General features: G+C 39.7%; 1 protein-coding gene across 2 annotated transcripts; it reads left to right on the forward strand.

Annotated features, from left to right (window-relative positions):
* Positions 1 to 42: 42 nt before the first annotated feature.
* On the forward strand, positions 43 to 20,360 carry Erp27 (endoplasmic reticulum protein 27). Of its 2 annotated transcripts, XM_074076003.1 has the most exons (7): positions 43 to 844; positions 1,215 to 1,315; positions 3,025 to 3,162; positions 12,896 to 13,012; positions 16,941 to 17,066; positions 18,360 to 18,557; positions 19,527 to 20,360. In XM_074076003.1, the coding sequence occupies exons 1-7, from the start codon at positions 751 to 753 to the stop codon at positions 19,572 to 19,574; spliced, it is 822 nt and encodes a 273-aa protein (XP_073932104.1). In that variant the 5' UTR covers positions 43 to 750; the 3' UTR covers positions 19,575 to 20,360. The 2 variants fall into 2 exon arrangements, with proteins under 2 accessions (XP_073932104.1, XP_073932103.1); XM_074076002.1 differs by lacking the exon at positions 43 to 844 and having other exon boundaries at positions 851 to 1,315.
* Positions 20,361 to 21,410: the final 1,050 nt, after the last annotated feature.

Genomic DNA, 21,410 nt, shown 5'->3' on the forward strand with positions numbered 1-21,410 from the left:
ATGGAAATATCACCTTGGAATTGATTTGCGGGCCAAATTAAGTGATGTGTCTCTTCTGCTTTTTCAGCGGACTCCAATCACCTAAAGAATGAATTTGAAACCCCTATGCTTAGCTCATTATATAAGGGCCATTGCAAATTGGCTCCACATGCTTTTCTACCCTCATTGATCATTCTCTTCCTTTCCATAATTCCTGACAACTAATAATTTTCTCACACGTTATATTTCTGTCTCTGTGCTTTGGCTCTTCATATGAAACTTCCTTTCCACAATCTTATTTATCCAGACTTCTACCCTGACATATTCTTCAGGAAGAAATCCTTCATGAAACCCACTATTGTCCTAAATGCTTTCAGACTCTACATTCACGGCACCCTGTGAATTTCTCTGTTTTGTCACTTTCCATTTTATATTTAAATGACCTATTCATTTGCCCATCTCTTCCATTACAATCTAAGTTAGAGACACTGCATCAGATCATAGTTAGCATTGTATTCTTAGTGCTTAAATCAATATGTGGCATAGAATACTGAACTTTTTTTTTTATTTAAATGACTTTCTTCTGGTTGGCTACATTCTGAGGCCCTGTCACCAAACTTGGTCTTTTATCTCAGAAGTTGAAGGTTCCCCTAGAGCCAGCTGCAAAGTTCCCAGAGCAATAATAACCCCACAGTCAATTAACTACCTAGTGGGCTACCCTAAATCTGCATCCCAAAACAGGAAGTCCAGGATTAGAACACGAGAAGGACAATGGAAGACACACAGTCTGGATACCTAGTCCTCTTACTTGTCTTTGCCTGTGGGCTAGCTCCTGAAGTTGCTGCAGCAGCTGAAGAATTCTCAGGTAAAAGATAATAACACTTGGATTACCATAAGGGAAAAGTATTATTAGAAAAAGGGGGGAGAACACAATAGTATTCTGGGTACTTTCCACCCAAGCCTAGAAATTTCTAGAAAATGCTGAATAAAGATTGTGTGACCTAACATAGAGGAGATAAATACAAGTGGCCTTCAGAAAGTGACCCTAAGGTAACACCACCTTCCATATAACCTTGGAATAATGACAGTACTCATAGAAATTACAATCTCCTTGGCAGGCATTAGTATGGGAAGAAAGGTATATGAGATGCCTTTAATATTCACAGCTGCTTCTTGTCCACTCAGTACCCTGACACCTTTTCATCTTTTGCTTCTCTCTCTCTCTCTCTCTCTAGATGATCCTGATGCTACCCAGCAACTCGTGTGGCTCACAGATGTCCCATCCACCATAGAATTCATTGCTGCTGCTGAGGTGGCCATCATAGGCTTCTTCCAGGTCTGTCCAGATGTCCCACTTGCTACGTCTCCCTGATCCAGACACATTCTACCTTAAGGGAGCCGTGAGAGTGGCCTGTTGGCTAAATGATACGAAATTAGAAGTAGGGGGAATAAGAGTCTGCTTTCAGGTTGTCAATAGAGACCTCTTATTTTCAAAATGTTCCTATTCTCTATGTTAGGTCTTTCTCATACTTGCTGTAAGAACTTCTGAGTCTGCTGACTAGATCTCCTTATTCTATGGATGCTTTGATGCTAAGTCAGTATCTACAGGAAGAAGCCTCCATCAAACCCTACATTGTCCTAAATGTCCTTAGTCTGTACTCTCATAACACTCTAAAAATAGGCATGAGCTAGGTAATATTTTTCATGTGGCATGCCAAAGCCCTGGCATGAGTAAATAGTTAACTCTGTGTAAAGCCTTTCACCATCTTTCATGCATCTTTCTCTATGTCTTTTCTGAAATGTCAGAAAAGATGACTTTTGTATATTGAAGGGGTTAACCTCCATATTCCAGACCTGCCACTGGCTAAAAAAAGGCAGCCATAAAGGAGAGGGCATCATTCCAACATTCTTGTCTGTCTTTGGTGGTAACATCTGGCAATTCTCACAACTGACCCTGGCTCTCTCACTGCAGACCTTCTTGTCTACTTCCATTCATTGATTCCAACTCACAGTCACCCTGTGGGTACTGTGTACACAGCTGGAAATAGCTGAGATGGGATGCAAATGGGGGAAAATGACAAGGAGCACATTTTTCAGTGATGAAAGATCTGAGCTATAGCAGAAAACGGCCACCCTCAGAAAGGCAAGGAAAGGCAAGAGTGGAACTGGAATAGCATGCAGTAATGTAAACAGCCACCAGATGCCACCATTGGGTCCTTAAACAATTGCATCTGCAGAGCATATGAGAAAAGAGGAAGTCTTAATTAGCCTCTAGTGAACTGCACTCTCCCTTTCAAAAGAGCAAGGTGTCAAATCCCTCTCCTTGACCTCAGATGCAAGGCTAACATCTCTCCTTTAGCCCAGTGAGATGCAGGAGGAATAAATTCATTCCTGCTTCTTGCCTTGAGCTGCTGTAGACAAGGGTCCTCTGATGGCAGGGAAAATAATGCCAATCTCTATGAAAGGACAGAAACCATCACTCAGAAGAGGCCCTGGATGGGCCTCAGCTTTGTGTGCATGAAAGCATCTTCATGGAAGAGCTCCTGAAGGAGCTCTGGAGGAGGAGGAGGCTTGTTCTTCCACATTCTGCACAAACCTTTGTCAATGAAACCTTAAGCCTCCATTTTCACTTCCTTTATTCTTTTATTCTTTGGCCCTTTGATTGCTTGTTTTTTATTTTGCATTTCTTCTTTCATCCACAAACTGTCTTAAAACATTTGCCTCCTCAGTTATATCAATGACAGTACAGTCCAACTCCATAAGCTTCCATTATTTTGAAACTTCTCTCAGGTACTATGATAAGTCCACTCAAAAATCTAAGGCTTAGACACAGTTTTGATAGTAACCTATTAATTTACACAGCCAGGAAAACTCAAAAAATGCCACTGAGAATTTAGCTTGCTTTCTGAAGAGTAAGTGTTATTCATTTACTGAACACTAAATCAAATATCTATGATTTCTGCTTTGAGTGAGCATATTTTTCCTCCCTAGTCTTTGTCCCTTCCTTCCAAAATACCCTCTGTGATTTTTTTCCTCCTTTTTTAGGATTTAGAAATACCAATAGTGTCTGTATTCCAGAGCATGGTGCAACAATTCCAAGATGTGTCATTTGGAATAAGCAATAATTCTGAGGTTCTAAGCTACTACAACATCACTGGGAACACCATTTCCCTCTTTCGTCTGGTAAGTTGGGTGGGTGATTCGAGTCTTCTTTCAGTTTTTCCTCAAGTTGTGGGCCCATAAATTTGTAAGACTGGAAAGAACTCTATGTCTGTGACATTAATGGTGGTGCCGAGTTCAAGGACATTACTGACAAGGATAAGGAGTCAACTTAGGCTTCCCAAACAGGTGCTGTGATGAAGTGGAAAGAGACTGGACTGAAAGCCGGATAATTGAGCCAGTAGTAATGCTTGGTCACTGGCCAGCCATGGGAGGCTTGAAATGTCACTTAGCACTTTTTAGCTTCAACTCTTTCACCTATAAAATAAAAGGTTCGACCATATCATCTCTAAGGTCATTTTGAGCTCCACAAGTTTATATTTTTTACATCTTGGGGAGCTAACATGTTTATCAAACATTTGTTAGACAACTCCTGGTGCCTGTGAAAGATGCTAAAATAAAGAAATGCTAAATAGGTTCTCTGCTCTCACAAGTGTTGGAGCATATGGTAAACATAATATGCAAGTATCTATAAGACAAACAGCATCACTATAGATAAAGAGTTCAAAAGATTAAAACAGGGTGGGAGTTCTGAAACAAAAGTATGGTGACCACTGAACTGGGAAGTAAATTCTCTGAAGGAGAATTCATGGCCAAGAGGAGAAAATTTGAGTTTATTTAGGATTCAATGAACAAGGCAATTTGACTGGATTCCAGGGTGCATGTTATAGGAAAAGGAAGGCAAGACAGGAAAACTTGGTTAGAAGCATATGGTGGAGAAACTAGAACACCACCACTTGGGTTTGCATTTAATTTGATTGGCACTGGAATGCCCCAAAAGCCTTTAGATCAGGAGAATAACATGAACAGAAATGTATTTTAGCAAGATTATTCTGGAAACAATAGGTAAAAGGGGTTATTAGAGAATAAGACATGAAAAGAGCAAGTTTTTGCTAGATAGGCAAGATAGATTATGTACAATGTATGAAGTTTTACAGTGGAGATAACAATAGAAATTAATGAAAAAACAGATCAGTCAAGCATGGTGGCACACATCTGTAATTTCAGCACTGGGAAGGCTAAAGCAGGAGGATGGAGAGTTCAAGGCCAGCCTTGGCTACATGGCAAGACACTGTCTCAAAAAACCACCACCACCACCACACCACAACAAAACAAAATAAAAAGAAAAGAAAAAGAAAAAGGCAGATCAGTGATTAGCTGATAGATTAATTAGAGGATTTGTAATTACTAGACGTGAAAATTATGGAAAGGAGGTGAACTTTAGAGCTACGGTGTCTAGGAATACTGAAAGCTTGTGCAGAAATGGGCACTGCTGATGCTTTGGTTGGTTGTTGAGTTTGAGCTGTTGGTGGAATGTCAAAGTAAAGTCAAGAGTAACACAGAAGATGAGAAAAAGAACAAAGGATAGAGTTCTCAAGATTTCTGGATAGAACTTCCTTCCCTTTCTGTATCTTCTGTCCTTTCTTTCTCTTTGTGATTTTTCATTCAGATTTCATTTAAGTGTATTTTATACACAGCTCCTTATGCCTCCTTTAAGCAGGATGCTTCTATGTAGTTTCTGTCCCATTGCTTCTGCTTTCATTCAGGCTGGCACAGCTTCTAGAATGCCAAATCAGAAGAACACTTTTTAGATCTTGTTTTACTCAGCAGCTCTGCCATCCTTGGCAGGGTTGATTAACATTGTCTTTAATACTCTCTCTTCTTGAATTCTAGCAGTCTACTTCTCTGATCCTCCTCTCACTTGCTTCCTCTCCATTAGATACTCTCTTTCTGTAGCTGCACTTCTGCCTGACTCACTGCCCTTCTCACTCTACTTTATGGAATCCATGCTTGGTGAATGGAGATACTGTTCTGTTTGCTGCTGTGCCCACAGAGCCTAGAACAGTGCCTGACATGTAGCCGTACTAGTACTAAGTAGTCCTGAGGTTTTTGTTGAGAATGAATATATGAATGGATCAACTAATGAATGAATACATTCTCCTTAAGCAAGATAATTCTTTCTCATATTTGATTCTTATGGGTTTTCTTAGGATTTAGAATATTTTATCTGTAACCTGGACTTGCCTCATGATTCAAATATTTGGTGGCTATAATCATTTTTATACCATCATGTTTTAAATTGAATTTCTTCTCTGTACCTGCTAAATTATTTTCCTTTATCTAAATGCACTTTTACTGGATAGTTATGTTCAGTCACTCTCTCATTTTTGCTAATTATACCTATCTTAAATCTGTGTTTCACTCTTTCTATTTCATTCCTCATTTAAGCTCTAGCATCACTGTCATAAGGAATTTTAATTGCTTCTTAACAGACCTCCTATTATTACTCCCTATCCATTTTCTAGACTGTCATCACTATGATGTATTTTAAGATGGAAGTTTGTGTAGGGTGCTTCTCTCTTAAAAGTTCCAGTGGCTCATGCCTATAATCCCAGCTACTCAGCAGGCAGACATCAGGAGGATCTCAGTTCGAAGCCAGCCCTGGCAAATAGTTTGTGAAACCTTATCTCAAAAAAAAAAAAAAAAGATCACAAAAAGAAAGAAAGAAAGAAAGAAACTTCTTCAATAGCTCTCACTTTTTACAAGATCGAAAACAAGGTATTTATTGTTACATGTAGTCTTATAGACCTGGCCACTACCTGCCTTTGTAGTCTCTTTCTGATCATGTGTCCCCCTTGCTTTTACCCACTCGATACCCAACTACACACATTATGATCCTCCAGCGCCATGATCTTGCCCAAGCTGTCCCCTCTGCCTAGAAAGCCACCACCCCCAAGGACCGCTTTTCACCCAGTCCCACCAAGCTAACTCTTCCTCATACTCCAGTAAACCAGTTCAGGCATCTCATGCTTCAGAAAGCCTCACTGGAATCCCTAAGTTGCCCCAAGTATTGCTCTAGGCTTCCTAGCTCTGTTTCATTTACCACTTTATAGTGCATTTCATAGATGTACGTGCCTGGCTCACCTATTACAACATTAGACTATGAACTGCTCAAGGCCAGAAACCATAGCTAATTCATCTTGGTATTCCATAGGTCCACAATATGTCTGTGGCACATGGAAGGCACACAGAAAGTGTTTGGGAAACTTAGCTCATCTCCCAAAGTACTGTTTGAGGAAACAAGAGCAATCCTTTCCCCAGCTACATTTCACTGGGTTTGCATTTTCACTATTGAGAAACAGGATAAAACCAAGCCCTTCTTTGAAAAGCTTTTTGCTAAGAAAGACGTGGAAGGTTAGTTAAGCTTAATGCCTTTCATGACACCCTTGAACCCCTAGCAGTCATCCTTCAGTACAAAACTCCTAATCAATTACGGCTCCTCAAAGGCTGCTTTCCCAAGTTTGTCTTGATAGATCTTATGAAGGCCTGATTTAAAGGTGTTGGTGCTACCAAGATACACACATAAGGAAGAAAAATAAGCTGTTGCTTCCAGCGACCCTACAGGCTTAGCAATTCTTAATGGGACCATTAACTTTGCTTACAATTTATTCTTTATAAGCCATGTTGATGACTTTGCAGAGTTTTTCACTCTTCCTTAGCATCTGTTTTTTGTTTACCACTAGTGACAAACCTACTCTGCATGAACTCTTGGGACCTCTGTGGACAAGATTATTTATGTGCCATACCAGAAAACAAACAGGCTGTTTCCTGTGCCACCTCATTGGCAGGGTGAGGAGTGGCTCCACTTATGTCCTGCCAGCTTTTAGATAAACATTTTTTCTCAGTTGATACTTTCAAAAGTTTAGTACATATTTTAATGGGATTATTACTCAAGAGTTTAGAATAACTTCTAAAAAAAAGAAAGAAACAACCAAGACTATTCTGTTTTGCATTGGGAAACATGAGCCTGTGGCAAACTTTCTGGTACCTTCTTTCATCTTAGACACACAGTTTGTTTTCTTTCTTTCTTTGTTAGTTGTGTGTGTGCCTAATTTATGATAAGTATTATTACAGTTCTCAGAAGAATCTGATGAAATGATTATTATTCCTTCATTTTCAATAAGGAAAATAAAGTTCTATGAGATTGACTCAGTTAGCCAAAGTTTCACAACTCTGAAGTGACAGATGTTTGATTCCATACCCAGCATGGTTGATCCCAAGTCCTATACTTTGGACTGTATTGTAGTGACTTTATAAAGCACTTAACCCAAATGAAAACCTTTATTTGCATACTAGGTTCTGTCTACTTTAATTTCCCTTACTCTAAAGCCTTTTTTTTTAATCACTTTCTCCTTAACTATTTCCCTGCTATTAATTAATCAAACCCCGGAATTATATCTTGAGACTTAACTTAGACACTATGTATTTTAGCAAAGAAATTTCAGAATTTAGACTTACTGGACTTGCAATAGTAAGAACATATTTAGAGATAAAATGAAATAATGCTTAAGTGAAAAAATAATGACTTGACATTACGGGGTGCTCAAATACTGTTGAGTAGCTGTATTTATGGAACGTATCATTGTCTGCAAATAGTGCAGACTGACTTACATAAATGTTTTCTGGAAGAGTTGAAGTAAAATTCAGGCAACAATAATAAATCGTGCATGACAATGTGATTATTGATGATAAAGTCTGTCTTTTATGAATGGGACAGCAGGAAGACCCTCTACTGTCCATTCTCCAACAAGATTCTTACCATTGCCCCAACAGGGGTGTTTTCCCAGAGTAAAAAAGCCATGAGCCTGTCCTAAAGTGGAATTTCAGTTATTATTTGGATGTTTACCCTGCTTTTGGTTTCCTCAGTTACTTCTATTTTAAGAAATCTGATTAGCTTAAGTTTGACCCAAAAGGATACTAATAAAAACAGAGCCTTTCTTTATTCCTTCTATAGTTGTTTGCTGAGTGCTTATTATAAGAAATGCCTCTTACCACACAAAGTGAATCAGAAGAATCAGTGTGCAAAAGTAAACTGACAATAAGAAGCGATATATGTCAAATTATTAAAGTAGGTATTTACCAAATATAGGGTAAGCTGAGAAGCTTATAAAACAAACCCAGAGACATGATAGAAATTTGTTTAATAAATGATTTCCAAGTGCCACCTAAGATAATAAGTGTGTTATTATCATCGTGATATTATATAATGTTTTAAGTGTGGTATAGACTAAAGTGATTTTTGATACATTTTCTAAAAAGCTGAGTTGTGAGAGAAATTCATGGGAATTCAAAAGGAATATTGCTTAAATAGCAAAGAACAGAAAAGGTGTGATTAAATCTCTTGTTATGACAAAACAATCCACTTCAGATAACTCGAGGGACTTTAAAGGGAAACCCCTTTCAGTTTACTCTTTCTGCTTTTCTTCTGGTGCCTTTTTCCTTGGAAAGGAAAACAACAGAATATCTTAAGTTTCCTTTTTTCAAATGCTCACAAAAAGAAATATATATATATGTATCTATTTGAATTTTAATGTCATTTAAGTTTTTGCTATTTGTATTAGCATATATAACACACCAACACAAGGGGGTTTCATTGTGACAATTCCATAGATGTATATAGTGAACTCTGAACAAGTTTACCCCCTCTATTATATTCCCTTGACAAAATGTTCCCAACTCTGGAGTCCAGTGTAGGATTTTCTTTCCAGTACATTATGCAAATAATCCCCTTCACAGAAGGCAGATTTCCTGTTTAAATGTTGCTTCCAGAGCCTTATATAGGAATGTTCCAGAATTTATTAGTTTACAAAACAATGAAATGATCTGATAAGTGTCCTTAGAAGCATAAGAAACTGGAAAGGGAGCAAGAGGGTGGTTTTCATTAAATATCTTTTGCTGCCTAGGGAATGTTATGGACACTTCACACCCTCTGCCTCTCTGTCCTGCATTCCTCTGCTCCAGACACACCTGGAGCAGCTGGCACTTCCTGCTCTCTGGTTCTGGGAAATGTGAGGGACTGCCTGGAAAAGCAGCCAGAGTGCCGGGATTCTGGCCCACGCATGGCTGGGTCAGCGAGGCGCAGGCACAAGCCTAAGAGTTCCTAGAAAAATAATCAGGATGCTTTTAGACATATTCGATATGAAAAGGGCCCTGATCGTGATTATAATAATCATGATTTTTGTGGTTGTAATAAGGAGCTTGAGTATGAAAGAGACATGCCAACTGGCAAAGCAGGCCTTTAGCAAAAGCAAAGATCCAAACAAACTGCAAATATCATCTTCTGTGTGTTCACTTATTTCTCCACTCACTGATTCGGGATGGAGTGAGTGTGGGGGGGAGAGAAGAACTCACACCTAAGACTTGCTTTTATATTTCATTCCCAAGCTTTCTACTTGAAACTCTATAAATTTTGAAATAATTATATACACAAAGGGATTTCACTTTTTAAAATACCCAATATTTTATCTAGAAATACAAATGTTTCTGTACCCTGGCATTTATTTCTCTCATAAGTTTAAAATAAAGAGCACTTAAATTGCAGTCTTACCAAAAGGCAGCACTTCTGTGTCTGGGTGCCTAATACATAGCAGACTTTCATCAAATAATTCTTGGGCAAATGGATTATATACCCAGGATTTAAAAAATTAACCATTAATGGTGCTTGGAGCTTCTCAGAGGTCCATATTACCTTCAATTAATCCAATGGGAGACCATCTTGAACAAAAGTGGAAACCAGGTGAGAAGAGATATGGGAGGGTGACAGTAGGGAGCAATCTTAGATTCTTTCTATTTAGTAACTTTAATTTCATTCTACTCACATAAACTAAAATAACATTTACCTCTGAATTTGCTGGGTAGGCAGGAAGACTGTATCTTGGGAATAAAATGTTCTGATCCAAGGCAAAACCTGACTGGGTAGAGCCTACATCAGACAGCAGGTATAGGGAAAAGAGGATAAGGATATGAGCAAGGATTTCAAAAGCACTCCAAACTATTTTAGGGTATGGAAGCAATTGTTCGGGAGCTGCCCCTGATGTTTTTATCTGTAGGCAAAGTTGTGAGTGATGGAAGCAATACCTTGTATCATTACGGGAATAAGTAGACTGAGGATGGGCATGGAAAACTCTGAGAGCAATAATTGGAAGTTTGAGGTTTTATTTTTAATACATCTCATGGCAGTTAAGAAGCAAAGAAAGAAATGGGAAGGGACCAATATTCTTTCTAGGGCACACTGCCAATGACCTAACTTCCTTCCATGAAGCCCTACCTCCTAAAGATTCTACCACCTCCCTATAGTGCCACAGGCTGGGGGTGAAGACTTCAACACATTGGCCTTTGGGAGAAATCCTAGATCCTAATTATAACATGGAGTATGGTAGAAAGGTTTTAAAATACAAATCTGGATTATGACAAAATCTGGACTATGACAAAAGGAAAAATGTCTAGCCCAAGACCAAGATCTAGAAGATGGAAACCCCAAAACACTGGGCACTGATTTTCATCTGGGGTGGGAAACTTTTGCTTTTTCTAGAAAGAAATAGTGAAGAGGATAAGACATTTACTAGCACTTTTCTTTTTTGGCAGTACTAGGGTTTGAACTCAGGGCTGCATACTTGCTAGGCAGGCAAGCTACCATTTGAGCCACACACCTCCAGCCCTTTTGTCTGGTTATTTTGGAGATAGGGTCTCACTTTTTTCCCAGATCCCCTGGACTGCCATCCTCCTATGTTATGCTTGCTGGGATGATAAGCACATACCACCATGCCCAAGTTTTTTCCATTGAGATGGGGACTTGTGATCGTTTTTGCCTGGACTGTCCTGGAACTGCAGTCCTCCCAATCTCAGCTTCCCAAATAGCTAGGATGATAGGTGTGAGCCACTGCACCCAGCTATTGGTTGATATGGGTCTTGCAAATTCCCTGCCCAGGCTGACCTTGAACCAGAATCCTCGTGATCTTGAGCAGCCATCAGAGCTCAGTTTACCAGCATTTTTAAGATACTCAAAGAGGGGGGACAGCAAAGTTTGGAGTCCAGACCCCACAGAGGAAGTAGGAAGAAAATCTAGTAAAACATCTTTGTGCCTTGTTAGAATTATCAAGAGGTGCACCCTAGGGCTGGAGGCATGGCTCAAATAGTAGAGCACCTCCATAGCAAGTGCAAGGCAGCACCAGTACTGCCAGAGAGGGAAAGGGAGGGAGGATAGAGGAGAGGGAGATAGAAAAAGAGAGAGAGAGAGAGAGAGAGAGAGAGAGAGAGAAAATGCTACACCTAAAGACAGGATGAATCGTAAGTAGACCAGTCCTCTCAAGGGTTGCAACACAGATGCAAGTCATCTCATCCCTTAAATTGGGTTAGAGTGATCCTGTGTAAATACACACACACACACACACACACACACACACACACACACATACACACACATAAATATACATATACATATAATTATGTATACATGAATAATATGTACTATTTACCCATAGCCATGCCCTATGGCTGAAACTCAAAAGATAAAAAAGTCTTAAAAGAAGTCAGAGGAAAGAGATTACTCTCTATGTCATCTCAAAGGGACAGTAGTAAGTGTCACAGCTGACTTCTTGATAGAAATATTAGAATGTAGGATAGAAAGCATTCTATTTTTCAAACACTGGAAGAAAATAACTCCTAACTTAGAATTCTACACCAGCTAAAACATCCTTCAAAAGTAAAGATGAAGTAAATATATCTTAAACAACCAAACTGAGAGAATTTGTCACCCAACAGAGCTAATTCATACTAAAGGGAATACTAAAAGGGGTTCTCCAGGCAAAGTGCAAAAACATTGCAAATAGAAGATTAAAATGTAGGAAGGCAGACCAGGCGTGGAGGCTCACACCTGTAATCCCAATTATTTAGGAGGCAGAGATAGGAAGACTGTGGTTTGAGGCCAGCCCAGGCAAAAAGTTAGCAAGACCCTATCTCAAAGAATAAGCCATTAGTGTTGGTTCACACCTGTAATCCTAGGTATACAGGAAGCTTATGTGGGAAGATCATGTTCTCAGGCCAGCCCTCTACAAGACCCTACCTAAAAAAATAACTAAAACAAAAAGAGATAGGGGTAGGGCTCAAGTGGCAGAGCACCTGCCTATCAAGCACAAGGCTCTGAGTTCAAACCCAATTACTGCCCCCCACAATAAAAATGCAGGACGAAATGTAGAGAAGCTAAAATGTAAAATATTTGCCTAAGTGTAAGTGTATCTTAACCATACAACACAATACTAGCAATGTCTTGTGAGATTTAGAATTAAAATGCACAATACTAATCACCTATATTTCTTGAGTATGGGGCCAGAAAACAGCGTTAGAAGATAAATTGTATTTGATTGTTCTAACATCAAAGAGGAGGGTGAATTGTCAGTTAATATTAGATTCTGATAAGTAAAAAATGATGTTATATGATGCATACTGCTAATCCCTAAGGGGACTGTGTAACTTCTAAGCCAAAAAAATGCAAAGAAAGAATGATAAAAAGTACTAAATCAATTCACAAGTGGGCCAGAAATGAAGAAAAATGGAATTTGGAAGAGTCAGAACTAATGAAAAATACGTAAGTAAATATCAGTAATATTGCATGAAAATTATCCTCACAAGACAAATGTGTTGGGGTGACTTCAACTATGATATATTATAAGAACTTTTATAAATGTCACAATATACCCCCAGTACAACAATTTAAAAACAGAGGAGGGACACAAATGTGTCACTAAATAGCGGGACATTCTTACCTTGCTGTCTTTGGAGCTATAGTCAGTACCTTCCTTTGGTCGTCTAGTGATGGTTATCAGTGATTGGCAATTTTATCCTTTTCTGTGTTACCCAGGTGGATAATGAACAACTGAATTTGGAGGGTGCAGACATTGAAAGTATGGATGCCACCAAATTAAGCCGTTTCATTCATATCAACAGCCTCCGCTTTGTGACAGAGTACAATGCTATGGTAAACAACATCCCTGTGGCCAGCCCCCACTTCCCTGAGTCAGGGACACAACAGAGATTCTCTCCTCCCTGACCTCTGGTCCTTTGACCAACAACATAACTGTCCTTAATTGAAAAACCTAGTATGCTGTTTAAATTGGCATCCTTAACACAAACCCTAAGACTGATGGACTTGACCCTATTCAATAGAGAAACGGGGTTACAAAAGTTAAATGACCTATCCCATTACTGATAAGTTAAGGTGACTGATTCAAAAACATCCTAGTCTTGCTGCCTCTGAAGGCTCAGTAAAGGCCACTGTGCCCTGAGCAACTCTGAGATCACATTTCTCAAACTAGATTGCAATCAGTTCTGAAGATTCTTTTTCTTCCTAATCCATTGCTAACTGATAACTTTTATAAAAGTACATTGCTAAGCAAATGAAAATTTAAAAACAAAGCCCACTAATCATGAATTGGGATGTCAGAGCATTATGAAGGTTTCTAAACACTTTTTCGACTTTCTGTATGGACCTGCATGTGAACCAGTAACAGACAGTTCCGGGTCTGGCGCCATTCTTTGCAAACTGTGCTAAACTCCCACAGTGCCTAAGCAGCCTCTCCAAATTTAACATCTTCTGGTTGGTGCACCTATCCTGATTATCTCTGGCCTTCTAACACTTCACACCTTACAGAATTATGTACATTGCCTTTTATTTTCCTGAATGTAGTTCATAGAGTGATAGAGTATTTGTACTCATCTACATCAGTTCAGAAGTGCTGTGCATCCTCTAATACCAGGAACTCACATGCATGTTATGTTCTTCCAGAATTTACAAAGACCTTTCATGCTAATTTTCACACTTAATCCTCATGCTGACTTTTTTAAGGCAATAGGGAGGGAATTTTTATGCCCATTTTTTAGAGCAGACCATTCAAGACCCAAGTGATATTATTCAAGGTCACACAGGGAATAAATAGAAAAGACATCATTTAAGGCAGAATATTCAGCCAATAATCCTATTTCTATTTTTCAGTAAAGGGAATGGGAGTTCAGAAAAGCTACATAACATCCTTGGGGCCATGTGGCTGGTCGGTTGAGCTTCACAGCAGCACAGCACTTGCCCCTGTCTTCATAACTGGTCTGTGTGGCTGAATCCTGTGGTTTTTCTATTGCATCACACAATCTTTAATAGAAAATACCCCTTTTCCTGTTGACAAAATTCCTGTCTATTTCTCACAGCAGCTTTATCTGTGCAATGGTGACTCCATTTCCACTTGGCAAAGATTTCAAAAACACACCCTCTCAGGGTGCTGGCAGCAATAATCAAGAAACTTTCTTTGCCTAGACCATCATCATTCTGGAGATTGTGACTATTGAGCTGCTAGGAGTGCAAGTAGGCCCAAAAAACATGGCCTTGTGGTCCCCGGTTAAACAGTCCTTTCTCTCCTCTCTGTATTCTGTCTCCTGTCTGCCCCACTCCCCTAAGCCACTGACAACTTCATGAGGAATCACCACCACTAAACATCCAAAAAGGGCCAGTGTTTCTCGTATCCTAAAGAGTTCACCTTTTGCTAACCTAGGTAGACTGGAGTCCTGTAGGCCAGTCAAGGCAGGGTAAGGACGTGCCTGGTCCAGTGCTCATCCTACAGAACAATGATGTGTCTTTTTTGTGTTCCACATTCTTAGTGAACACAAATCACATCAAAAGAAAATCAGATAAGAATTTTGTTAGAGAAACTAGTGCAATTTTTATTACAACCTTTATTTCTCCTAAGTAATACTTTTCTTATTTGGAGAGCTGCCCATCCATTTCTCATCTGTTGCTGGTGCATAAGTTTGCACCATTATCAATTGGAAGGGAAATCTCAGTCATGCCCTTGACCTGTTGTACACTTTTAATGCACAATGCATAGCATCAAGGTGAGAAGTCGGGCTGGGTCTGTTAGGATTAAACTAATCATTTCTGCTGTCTAATGCCCTCTGCTAAGAAAACTGTACTCTTTGATTCCTTAGTTCTTTTTATTCACAATATTCAGTGAATATTTATTATTATTTTTTAACATTTTTATTAATATATACTAGTTGCACAAAAAGGGGTTTCATTGTGATATTTCCACACATGCATTTGATCTATCCCAATCCAATTCACTCCTTTTACCACTTCCCCTCTTCCTTCCTCCCTCCTTCTTAAAACAATTTCAACAGGTTTCATTGTTCTATTATCATACATTGTATAATGTATTTCAACCACATTCATCCTCCCTACACCTACCTCTTTTGCCCTTCCACTGGTACTCACTCCTAAACAGAACCTGTTTTATACTCCTTGATTTCTTAGCTCTTATCTCTTGACTCTTCCCAAGAATTATCTCTGTTTTAGGAGGACAGATGCACAATCTAAATATAAGTAACAGGATCTAGTAAAGCAAGAGTCAGTTCTTTTCCATCCATTCTCCCAAATGTTAAATCTTAGACCCGGTATTAATCTCCAAGGTGAAGTCTTTAGGAAAAACCCAATGGGCTTTCCTTGCCTACATTATGAACCCCGGTGGTTAACAGGAGCAGCTGGAGAATTGCTATAGAACAGTGTGTACCTTCAGGAAGAACCCCTCCCTGTTTCTGTTCCTGCTATCCTGGGAACCAATGGTTTGTAACCCATCATACTCTCTCTTCCTGTGTACATGTTGATCTTATAGCAGTGCTTTCCGTACTTAGAAGTTAGAGGTGGAAAGCCATGGGAATTTGTTTAAAATAGACCTGAAGTACAATTTCGGGGAAGTAAAAAGAGGGAACTGTTGTGACATTCTACCCTTTCTCTCCTCTCTGTAGTCTGTCTTCTGTCTGCCTTACTCTCTTAAGCCACTGACAACTTCATGAGGAATCACCACCTCGAATCACCACCTCAAAACAGCCAAAAAGGGCCAATGTTCCTGGTATCCAAAAGAGTTCACCTTCTTGCTGACCTGAGGTAGACTGGACCAACCACACTCAAGTTTAAATTGGTTTCCATGGGGTTTTGCTATCAGTTACAAGAGGCAGCCCATCCATGGCCAAGAGCTTGGATTCTGGCACCAGGCTGCCTGGTATAAATCCCTGTCCACCATTTATGCAACTTTGACAAAATGACTTAATCTAGCTGGGCTCCAGTTTCCCCATTTTAAAAACTGGAACAGTAATGATTCCATTAGTTATTGTATGTAAAGAGGTGAAAACAGTGCTTTGCATTTAGTAAACACTCAATGAGTATGCCCCAATAATCACATGGTCAAAGGCCACATTTTAAGCATCTCTAACTAGTCTTGAAACATGAAGAGGAGTTGAAAAGCAGTAACTAATATGTTCCATGGTATATTTGTTGTCTAATGCTGCATAACAGATCACTCCAAAACTTAGGAGCTTAAAACGCTAAACATTGATTCACTCACACAATTCTCACGGGTCAGATATTTGGAAGTGGCTCAGTGATTCTGGTCTAGGGTCTCTGGTGAGGCTGTAGGCATTGATCAGGGCTGCAGTCATCTGAAGGCTTGACTGGAGCTGAAAGATCTGCTTCCAAGAGGGCTCACTCATGAGGCTGGAAGTTGGTGCTACCTGTGTCCATGTGAATCAGCCTTATGGCTACTGAGTGCCTAACACTGGGCTGGCTTTTCCCAAAGTAAGGGATACAAGGAAGAACAAAGCCAAAGTCAATCACTTTTATGACTTCAGTTTGGAAGTCATAGTCCATCATTTCTATAATATCCTCTTGGTTACTCAGTTCAGCCTTACTCAGTGTGGGAAGGAAAGATCTACATATTGGCCTGAAAGCCAGATGGTGAGATTTTTGAAAGCCATCTTAGAAGCTAGTTTCACTTGTGTCACTATTTTATGTTTCCATCTACTTATTCATAGGACGTATCACTAATCTATCTCCTTGCCACCTCCTGTAACACATTTCAATTTGCCAGACTGTGCTGGGTCTGTTTAACACCATGATTGAGATTCATCTTCTCCTGATGATGAACAAGGCTTCTCCAGAGTATGAAGAAAACTTGCACAGATACCAGACAGCAGCTAAGCTCTTCCAGGGAAAGGTGAGCTCAGAACCGGAGACGCCCTTTTGAATGTGCACCACCAGGACACTAGGAATAGGAAGGTGGTGCTAGGAAGTATAAATAAATAAGGAAACTAAATGTGGCTAAGAAGTCACAAAGTTAGAACTGGAACATAATAAATTATATTATTTGAAATTAAACACGTTGTGCTTTGTAATATTAAAAGCCTACATAGTCATACCTTCCCACAGTGATTATGCTTTTTTTCCACATTGATAGGTAGAGAAAAAATAGGGCATAAAACTACCAAAAATAAAATGAGCTACTAGTCATAATTTGCTTACTCCTTGCCATAATCTTTTTGTGTGGGAGAGACTTTAGGATTTATTTCTCATATACACACCTACAAAGAACCTGGTGTCTACTAGATATAGCCAATGAATCTTGGTGAAGTTCTGTTTTTCTCTTTGAAGCAGTAAATCACCCCCTACTCCCAGGCCACTGTGTTGCACCAGACATCCAATGGTGAGAACCATCTGATATAGAAAAACTGCCTTCCTGAAGACTGGTTTCCTAACCCTAAGAGAATTCAGTTTTACTGAGTGCAGGCAATTCTCTCCTTAGAACATTACAAACATTTCTACTGTGGGTAGAAAGTTTGACTTAATAACATCCAGTGGTCCCCCCACACCCAGAGTCAACCACAGTATAAAAATATCAAATGGAAAATTCCATTAATGACTCATAGGTTTTAAATAACTTTTGTTACATTTCATTGTTATAATTATTCTATTATTGGTTATTATACTGTAAGTCCGAATGTCTAGGAAGAAACACAGCCTGTATCAGTAGCATCCATGGTTTTAGGAGCTACTGGGGGTCTTGGAATATATCTGTAAAATAGTTAATGCTTATTACCATATGCCAAAAACTGTACAAAAATACTAAATGCATTGTCTTCCCCAACAAAAGCCCATTTTGCTAGTGAGGAAACTGAGTCTCAGAGAGGTTAGTTAATGTGCCTGAGATAACACAGCTAGAAAGTACCAAAGGTGGAATTTAAATTTTGTACTGTGCTTTTAACCATGAGGGTATACTTCCTCCTTTAGATAATCACAAAAACCTCTTCCAACTCTATATTCTTAAAATTAAATAAATCTGACCTAAGGAATAAAATATCAAAGCAACACAAAATAAATTTAGTTTAACTCAATTGATATGTAAATTATGAAACACAGACCATAATTCAATCAAGGTATACTGATTACAGAGTGTCTCTGTGTCCCCAGGACCTCAGATAGATCTCTTTCTTTCAAAATTCTCCAACTGCAGATTCTCTTTGTTCTGGTGGACAGTAGTCTAAAGGAAAATGGAAAGGTAGTATCGTATTTCAAACTAAAGGAGACTCAACTGCCAGCTTTGGCGATTTACCGGACTCTTGATGATAAGTGGGATACACTGTCCATAGCAGAAGTCACAGTAGAGCAAGTGCAGGACTTCTGTGAGGGATTCCTAAAAGGGAAAGTGTTGGTAAGTGTGAGACTACAGGTAAAGCAAGTTTGTTTTCTTCCTCTCTATATGCTTTTTATTTCTTGTTGAAGAAGAATTCACTGGGTTTGGGTCAGGTATGGTGACTCACATCTATAATCTCAGCGATGTAGGTGGTGGAAGAAGGAGAATCATGGTCTGAGGCTGGCCCAGGTAAAAACATGAGACTACATCTGAAAAACAAATTAAAGCAAAAAGGACTGGGAGTGTAGCTAAAGTGATAGAGCACTTGCCCCGCAGGTATGCATAGACCCTGAGTTCAAACCCTAGTACTGAAAAAAGAATTCATTTGGCTCTATTGGATTTGGCTAAGAACAAAGGGATATGAGGATATGGTGTTGGAGTAGGATGCTAGTAAGCATACAGTTATGGGGATGGAGCTAGAAAAGTACTTTTTGAAAGGTCTTGCATATTCAAAAGAGCTGAATTTAGAATTTTGCTATTTTTTAAGGTATTGATGATAAACAAATCACATTCCCTATAAAAGAGTTCCTGAAGATAAAAACTGAAGCTGGGCTTAGGACTTCCAGGAGTAACCAAATGGCTCAGTCTGCTAAACTTAAAAACAAGAAGGGGGCTGGCACAGTGGTTGGTGCCTATATTCCTAGCTACTTCAAAGGCAGAGGTCCAAAGAATTGTGGTTTGAGGCCAGCTCAGGCAAAAAAGAGTTCATAAGACTTCATCTCACCTAATAATAACTGGGCATGGTGACACATGCCTGTCATCCCAACTACACAGGAAGCATGAATAGGTGGATGGCAGCCCAGGTCAGCCCAAGCATAAATGCAATAACCTATTGAAAAAAATAACTAAATAGAAAAGGGCTAGGGGTGTAGCTCAAGTTATAGCAAGCACAGGTCCTGAATTCAAACCCCAGTACTGAAAAAAAGAAAATAGGAAAGCACACAAATGAACTCCAAATCTAAATGTCAGTATTATTATGTTTTTCAGAAAGAAAACCATAAATTAGAAGAAAAGACTCCAAAGGAAGAACTCTGACTTTTCCCTGATACTTCTATTGCTAAACATACCTACTTTGTGCTGAATAAAAAGGGCAATTCAAACCTTAGCTGCACTAAACAGAATCACCAGGTGTTCCAAACACACACACACACACACACACACACACACACACACACAAGAGATAGAGAGAGAGAGAGAGAGAAAGAGAGAGAGAGATCCATTTTGTTCTTTAAAGCCTCATTGACTCTCCTTCTTTCTTTTCAATTTCCTGTACTCTCTGACTATCCAACCCGTCTCCTAGTGTGACTTCCTAATGCTTGGCCTACCGATGATGGATGGAGATCTCAGAAATACAATGACATCCCTAAGAAGGAGAGTCATTCCTAGAGAGACAAGAGTTCTGATGTCATTAACATTGGATTTGTACACTGCACATGATGTACACAACTGTTTCTGCTCATTTGGGGTTGTCTAAGGATTTTTTGAAATTTTACTTTCTTCATAAGCACATGTCTCTCTCTGACTCGGGGCCAAGAACAAAAGGATAGTTTTAAAGACCTTTCTGAATTTTTTCTTTTTTTGCCAGAAGTTAAATGTTGTCTCCAAGTTTCTGAACTCAGCCAAAACACATCATGCCAAAAAAAAAGAAAAAAAAAAGCGCTATGCTTGTTTAGCATTTCCAGCTCCCCATGTAAAATCAACAACCCGCATAATAAATAAAAGGCAATAATGTTATAGGAAAAGACTGGCATCTCTTTACAGACCAGACCTTTTGTAAATACCCAGCTGCCCAGCGAAGGCGTGTGTACCTCACCCTTCGCTGCTCACAGTTTACTAACAGGCCACGAGCCACCACTGTGTTATTGTTCGCTTAGTGGGAAGGTTGGGTGGTGGGTAAGACCATCCTGTGTGAGGATTGGCACAAATGTGGCAAAGAAGCAAGGGAGTCAATTAGGTAAAAGGTTGGGGAGTAGATAGGAGGGGGCTGGCACTGGCGCCTGGGCAGGCTAGGACTAAGCCATGGATTACTGCAGGTGAGGTGTGTGATCCAGCTCGTGGGGACAGGGAGAGGTTGGCTGAGTGTCTCTGGCTCACAGGCTGTTACTGTCAACACACAGATGCTACATTGTTCCCAGGAGGCCCTTGGCTCTGAAGAATAGTGCCTAAGTGCTGAAGAGCTGAAAAACCACAGCTGTACACTAAAGAACTGGTCCAAGTGAGGGAGAGAGAGAGAGAGAAAGGCTTGGTTGTTCCCTTCTGTGGGGAAAACTCGGCAGCCCCTGGGTGGGGGAGTCAGCCACTGGCAGGGACACTGTGAAAGCAGCAGTGTACAGCACACCCCTCAGCAACGTGAGAGCAGAGGAACTGGGAGTCACCCAGTCCATCCCAGGGCCACTTGCCTGAGGCTGGAAATATTCCTAGGATGAAGCCATCCCAGAAGGTTCACTTTGGACCTGAAGCCAGAGCTATTGATCTTTCCTGACAGGAATTCTTCCTGACATACCACTGAGATCCTCCAAGCTATTTCTTCTTAGTTCCCTCCATGGAAGTCATTAACATTTCCATCACCATCCCCAAGTGGTACCCTCAGCTCCCCGCTGGTGGCTCTTAGGCCCTCTTATCCAGTCTTCTCTGTGTTCCTAATACAATTCTTTTTATCATTTTTTTAAATTTCCAAGTATTTGATTCATTTAATTGTTTTCTCTCCTCCCTCTTCCCAACTTTTCCTCTTTCTTGCTTCAAATAATAAGACTTCAAACTTTAATAGCCATACCTCACAGGAGTCATTTCTCAATTATTTTAAGTGGCCCCCTATGCCTATAGTCAACACTGACCTAAGTCAACATAGCTCTTAATCTTTATGCTATATGA

The sequence above is a fragment of the Castor canadensis genome, chromosome 6 (genome assembly GCF_047511655.1).
Source record: "Castor canadensis chromosome 6, mCasCan1.hap1v2, whole genome shotgun sequence".
Taxonomy (NCBI): Eukaryota; Metazoa; Chordata; class Mammalia; order Rodentia; family Castoridae; genus Castor; species Castor canadensis.